At 58.4% G+C, this 6,808-nt stretch overlaps 1 protein-coding gene across 5 annotated transcripts in view; it reads left to right on the forward strand.

The window, feature by feature from the left end:
* The window catches only part of Ece1 (endothelin converting enzyme 1), a 96,003-nt gene extending 90,793 nt beyond the window's left edge, over window positions 1-5,210 (forward strand). For 4 of the 5 annotated variants that reach the window (XM_046418846.2, XM_046418847.2, XM_058571075.1 and 1 more), the window contains exons 17-19: window positions 419-609; window positions 2,004-2,099; window positions 2,865-5,210. In XM_046418846.2, the coding sequence (XP_046274802.1) occupies window positions 419-609; window positions 2,004-2,099; window positions 2,865-3,041 (464 nt within the window). In that variant the 3' untranslated portion in view covers window positions 3,042-5,210. The remainder of the gene's footprint in view (window positions 1-418; window positions 610-2,003; window positions 2,100-2,864) is intronic. The other variant, XM_046418848.2, reaches the window with a different exon arrangement.
* The last annotated feature ends 1,598 nt before the right edge of the window (window positions 5,211-6,808 follow it).

Here is a 6,808-nt window from a genome sequence, read left to right on the forward strand (position 1 = left end):
ACATGGAAGTCACACCCTCCTCAGCAGCTAGTGTCCAGGGTCTTCCTCAACTGCCCCCTGCTCGGGGACAAGAAGGAAGTGGCAGAGACCCTGGAGACCAGGCCTGTCATGTGCTCCTGATTCTTCCAACTCCGCTGGCCCCTTGCTGGCCTCCATTCCTTGGGATCCGAGGCCCTTGGCCAGTGGAGATCCACCCCGCGCCTCGAGCCTTTGCACAGCCACTCGGCCGCCTGCCTGGCCACTTTCCCCCACCCTCTCCCACTCGGTCTGGGCCGTCCTCTGGCCCTCCGATGGGTATCCTGTCCCTGTGCAGGCTGGAGGGCTGAGGTCAGACAGAGGAATCCACTTCTCACTGGGAGGGAAGAAGAGCCATAGCAGGGACAGGTCCCAAGGTGCCACTCCTGCGCTCTGACCACAGGGCGGGAGTATGACAAGGACGGGAACCTCCGGCCCTGGTGGAAGAACTCCTCGGTGGAGGCCTTCAAGCAGCAGACGGAGTGCATGGTGGAGCAGTACAGCAGCTACAGCGTGAACGGGGAGCCGGTGAATGGCCGCCACACCCTCGGGGAGAACATTGCGGACAACGGGGGCCTCAAAGCGGCCTATCGGGTGGGTCTGCTCCCCCTGTGCACCTGTCCAGGTCCACGTCTGTCCAGATGCCTCATCAGTAGGTCAGCGTAGAGACGCCTGGCAAGCTGCAAGAGTGCTGTGCCTCGGTTTCCTCATCTGTCGGGTGGGGGTGGGGAGGACGTGAGCACTGACTGTGGACGCAGAGCCTGAGCCGGGTGCCCAAGGCCTTCTGCTCGGAGACCACCTGCCTGAAAGACCCGGGAGAGAGCTAGGGTGGGGTCCACCTGCAGAGCCGGCCCCTTCTTACCTTTGCGGGGGAACCCACTGCCAGGTAGGGCAGCAGGGCCCAGGAGGACATTGAGCACAGAGCCAGTTCTGGGTTCCGATCCTAGTCTGGAGTAAGTCGCTACCGTCTGAGCCCATTGGCTTGGCTCTGAGCCCCTGATCTGCACCCTCAGGTGGCCGGAGGTGAAAGCAAGGGACTCAGACACAGGTCCCCGCCCGAGAGGCAGCCTGGCGACTCACCAAGGAAAAAGGGCCAGGGGCAGGGGGTAGTGGAAGGAGTGGGGAGCAAGGGCCTCTGTCGCTGAGAAAGGAGCTTGGTTCTGTTCTGGCGACAGTGGGAGCCACTGCAGGGTCAAACAGGAGACATGATCTAAATCCTTCTCTAAGGCAGGTCTGCAAGCCCGCAGCCCGTGGGCAAATCCAGCCCCAGCCTGTCCCCGTAGGTTTGGGGGACCTGGCCACACTGTGTCCACAGGTTGCCTGTGGCTACTTTTGCACTCTGAGCGCAGAGGAGGATAGTTCAACAGGTAGCCCCAAAGCTGGAACGTCTACTCCAGCCCTCACAGAGGAGGTCTGCCAACACCCGCCCTAGATGGCTCGCTCGAGTTGCCACGTGAGGAGGGGACCAGGCTTGAGTCCTCAGTACCTCTGAGTCAGGGAGACCCGTTGGAAGCTGTTGTGAGGTTACCCAGGCAAGAGGCCATGTGTAACAGGGGGAAGGGTGAGGAGGGTCAGATTTGGGGTGTTTGGCTTGGCTGGAAGAGTTGGGGGGAACTCTGAGCCTGCGTAACTAGGAGGGTGGTGGTGCCATCCTATGGTGGCAGGTTTGGTGAGGGTACGTGTGTGTGACTTATTCCTTCTGTGCCATGCTGAGTTGGATGTGACCTTGGGTGTCCAGCTAAGGCAGTTGAATATCCAGATCAGGGAAGAGGCTGGCGCCAAAGTGCACATTGGAGAGCCATCAGCATTGTGTGGCGTTTTAGGCCTTGGGGTTGATTGCACTCCCCTTCAGGGTGGGAGCAGAGAAAGAGGAGGGATCCTCCAGGCTGAGCCAAGGCCCAGACCCCAGAAACCAGCCCCGGCCTGCACACTAGCCCCTCGCCCCTATGTCTTGGCTGCCCTCAACCTCTGGCCTTCTCTCCTCCCAGGCTTACCAGAACTGGGTAAAGAAGAATGGGGAGGAGCAGACCTTGCCCACGCTGGGTCTCACCAATGACCAGCTCTTCTTCCTGGGGTTTGCACAGGTGAGTTCATTAGGGGAATAGGTAAGGTCCCCTCCAATCACCAGCTCCCTAACTCATCAGACCATCTTCAGGTCATTAGCCTGTGAGGAGGTGAGCTTCCTGTCATTAGAGAGATTCAAGGAAGGGCCAAGAAAGAATACTAGTATCCTGTATGTGGTGGAGTAGGCCCCTCCTGCTTCTGGGGTTCTAGAAACTTCTTAACATAGGTCATGCATGCCTATAATCCCAGCTCCTTGGGAAGCTAAGGCAGGAGGGTCACAAGTTCGAGGTCAGCCTCAGCAACTTAGCAAGACCTTGCCTCAAAATAGAAAATGAAAAGGGTTGGGGATGTAGCTCAGTGAGAGAGCAGCCCTGGGTTCAGTCCCCAGAACCGGGGGAGAAAAACATCAGGACCCACCAGGTTGGCACTTGAGTTGGCCTTCAGTTGTTTCCCAGAGCCGCCTCTCAAGAGAGTGTCCTGCCCAGGAAATATGAGATCTAGACTAAATCTAAGATTTGTAAAGTGGAGTTTAGGCAGAGTCCCAGCCTAGTACATCGGCATCAGACAGAGGCCCGGCTCTGGCTGAAGAGACACAGCTTGGTGACACCTGTGTCAGAGAGGGGCACGGGCGCACACCAGCCTCCCCTCCGACCCACCCACGGGCCTTCCTGACTCCTTGGGGTGTGAGGAGGTGAGGGCTCATTCCACCCCTGCAGTGGTGGGGCCAGTCTGGCGGCCTCAGGGCCCCACAGTGACCCCAGGTTCTCCCCCTTGTTCCCTCAAAGGTCTGGTGCTCTGTCCGTACGCCTGAGAGCTCCCACGAAGGCCTCATCACCGACCCCCACAGCCCCTCTCGCTTCAGGGTCATCGGCTCCCTCTCCAATTCCAAAGAGTTCTCAGAACACTTCCACTGCCCCCTTGGGTCCCCCATGAACCCTCATCACAAATGTGAAGTCTGGTAAAGGGCAGAGCACAGAGAGCCAAGACGGAAGAGAGGAAGGGGCTGAGGACGAGCCCCAGGGGAGGCTGCCGAGTCCGCCCCTCCTTCCAGCCCCTTGGCCGCCCAGGGCCCCTTCCCCCAACTGGAGGGTTTGCAGCCGGCACTGGGCCCGGTGGGGCTCCTCTGCATACCCGAGTTGCTCCCCTGTGCAGACCGGCGTCCCAGCGTGCACCAGCTCCAGTGGGCATTTCGGGTATCGGGCTGGTGGCTCACCAGGCCTGGGCCCCACAGCGACAAGGGCCGGGGGACACAGCCCCCTCGCCCACATCCAGCACCACATAGACCACAATTACCACTGTGTCAAATGCTTTAAGATATATTTTTTGGGGAAACTATTTTTTAAACATTGTGGAATACACTGGAAATCTTCAGGGAAAAATGCATTTAAAACACTTTTTTTTTTTGAGGGAAGGATTGTTATATTTATTATGTTTTCTTTTTTTTTTTTTTCCTAAATAACCTGTGGACAAAGGAAGCCCCACTGATTTACCCCCTCACTGCAAGGCTGGGCTGAGTCAGGGACACTCACACACCTGCCCCAGGCCACTAAGCAAATCCTCTGACTGTGGTTACTACTGCATGGTCACCCACAGACAGGAAATGTGGGAGCCAGGCAGAGGCCCAGTTCATGGCCAGCTGGTCTCAGCTTGCTGCCCCTGCCCCCGGAGTTCAACCATGGAAACCCCAGCAAGGAAGATCTCATCCCCACGGTCACAGCAGGGGACTGATGGCTATGGCAGATGAAGCCAGGTCTGAGGGCACCCAAGCACCCTGGATCTGGAGCACAGGAGCCCTCCAGCACCAGATGCACGCAGCTGCCCATAGACCCTCTCTTTTGGTCCTTCCTCTTCGGGTCACCCCCGGGACCTGTTGCTTCTCTGTAGCAACCCCCGACCCCAGCCATTCTGGGCTCTGCCTTGCAGGATCCCTCTCCCCCAAGGGAAGGAGGAAAGAGAATGCCGTTCTTGTCTGCAGAAGGGTCCAGATCCTCCCCTGAGCTCCGTCCTCAGCCCCCAGCCTGGTCAGCTTCCAGACCAGTTCTCTAGTGCCTTATCTGAGGCTGCGGCCTGGGCCGTGCTGAGGAGATGACCCCTGCCCCAGCGGCCCCTGGCCTCCTCAGTGGAGCCCCCAAGTGTCCTGATTGGAACCCAAGGCCATACTCCCACTCCTGATGCTCACAGAGCCACCCCTCAGCCCCCAGGAGCTCTGGCCTGCAGGGCTGTGGCTCTGGGTAGTAGAAGTTAGATGCCGCTGCCCTTGCCCTGGGCTCCAGCCATCAAGGCCCCCTGGTTTAGATCAGGACGGCCCCTGCAGCTGGACAGGCTCCCCTCCTTAGACAGGAGGCTAAGGGAAGGGTTCCTCAGCCCAGTCTGGCCCGTGGAGTCAAGAGACCAAGAAGGTCACCCCTTCCTAGAGGCCACAGCTCCTCCCAACAGCGGATGCTCAGGCTCCACCAGGTAGGTGGACCCGACTGCAGCCGCACAGCAGCCCCCGTGAGAGACCAGGCCCTGCCCCATGGCACGCCCCTTACCGAGGAAGCCTTGTCCAAGAGGCGCAGACAGCTCAGCCTTGCCCTGTGAGCTCGGGTCAGCAGGAGGCTTGCGAGTGGGCTCCAGGTGAGGCCCCTGTTCCTTACAAACAAGTTCAAGGCCTGGGAGCTCTTTGGGAGAAAGATAAGAAGGAACCAGGGAAGGAGCTAGAGCCAGCCACCTGGGAGGTGGGCCTTTTCCATCTGCGCCTCCCGGTGCCTCGCTGCCCCACCCTCCTGCCTTCCCCAGGGAAGGGTAGTCCAGGAAACTGTCAGCACCACCAGCCAGAAGCAATTGTCTGGGGCTGGTGTCTAGCCAGAGGGAACGGAGATGGCACTCCCTGTCAGGATGTGCGGGGGCAGGGGGAGAAGCCCAGGCCCAGGCAGAGGCAGCGTCCCCACTCCCATTGCCCCTCCACAGTGTCAAGGCCAAGGGGAGATGGGCAGCTGCACTCCCAAGACCAGGGGAGCCACAGGGCTTGCTTCTCTGTGGGCACATGGGTGTGGGGTTTGGAGGTGGGAATCTATTTTTTGTATTATGTTTCGTGCTACTGTAGTTTTGTGTGGCACTATTGTAATTAAAATAAAGTACTTGTATCGAGAGCCACTTGTGTCCGAGTGTCCTTCCAGGGTGCTGTGCATCCTTTGGAACCACAAGAAAGCCCCAGCCAGCCCAGAGCGGCCCACCCTAGCCTCACTAGGAAGAGGCTTTGGACCCTGAGGAACGGCTGGGGCTTCCTCCTGCCAGCCCCCACCTAGCCAGCCGGGCTTCATGGGCAGGCTTGTGTGTGCCCCCTACCCGTGAGAATGATGCATCTCATGGCCTGGGCCCAAGGGGCTCCCTGGTCAACGTCATGTTTCCGTTATCGCAGAGCAAAAGAGTTTCTGGATCTCAGATACTTGGGCAGGGCAGGCAGGAAGTTCAAAGAGGACCAAAAAACAGCCTCCCCTGGCTTTTACATATGTTCTTCCTGCTGCCTGGAATGTTCTGACTTCCCCACCTGGTGAACTCCTACCATCCTTCAGTGCCCCACTCACCATCACCTACTCTAGGAAGCTTCAGGTCTGCATGGGGGGGGGGGGGGCTCACACAGACTTTCCTCTCCTTCCAGAGGGTATTAGTTTACTAGGGCTGTTGTAAGTAAGTACCACAAACATGGTGGCCTACACGACTGATTGAGGTGTTGGCCTCCCAAGTCTCTGGGTTACGGGTGTGGGTCACCAAGCCCAGCCTGACTCTACCTGTCTTTAAAAGGAGTAGGTCATTTCTCTTGGACTCTGCTTCTCTGGCTATAAGACCTACAATGTACTCTCTTCTTCTGTCTTGGTAACCATCAGATATGGGCGACAGTGAGGATGCCAGAGAGGGTGATATGCTTTGAGCTCAGATTGTCCCCACGAGGTGCCAAGGGGCCTGTGAGGCCCATAGGCACCAGCGTCTCTCCCTGGGGACAGCTGGGAGAGCCCCCACCCCTCCACCTCTTGTCCTCAGGAGAGCAGCCTGTTTAAAGAGAAGGTCCCTCCCTGTCACTGGCTCCCACCTCTTGAGTTTGACCCTGTTTTGTCCTGTTTGTTTTGTCTGGGGCAGTGCCAGGGATTAACCAGGCCTCAGGCTGCAAGCCACCACTGAGCCACACCCCAGGCCTCCAGCTTCTTTCTGGAGCCCAAACAGGCCAAGCCCTTTCCCACTGAGGCTCTGGGTCCCTTTTGTCCTTCAGGCTGGAATGTTCTCTGCACAGAGGGCACACCCCTCCCCAGCAGGATGGATGGGTGAATTCTGTTTAGACCCGCCAGGAGTCACGTGCCTATTGGAGTGCAGCCATGTGCAAGAAGAGTTCTCACCCCGCCTCCCCTGGAGCTCACAGTTTGTGGGACAGAGAATTTCTCAGCCCTGATGCTCAGAGGAGGTGTCATTCGGGGACACTGGGTTGCAGGGCAGGAAGTGGCTGAGCTGGGTTCTGAACACAGGCCACTCGCAATGAGCCGCTTTGGAAAACGTGAGAAGCCTCTAGAAACAGAAAGCCCCAGGGATGCCATGTGTGCAGAACACACATGCGCGTACACACACACACACACACATGCATGAAGGCACAGGATGGAGGAGCTGGCTGCTGCCCACCCTTTTCCCAAGAAGGGAGACCTAGCTTTTAGCCACCCTTCCCCCAGCCCTGGGCCTGCAGATGCCCTCCCTCCAGACAGGC

Source organism: Marmota monax, unplaced genomic scaffold (assembly GCF_021218885.2).
Source record: "Marmota monax isolate L192 unplaced genomic scaffold, Marmota_monax_Labrador192_F-V1.1 WCK01_AAM20220418_F8-fsc00008, whole genome shotgun sequence".
In the NCBI taxonomy this organism is placed as follows: domain Eukaryota; kingdom Metazoa; phylum Chordata; class Mammalia; order Rodentia; family Sciuridae; genus Marmota; species Marmota monax.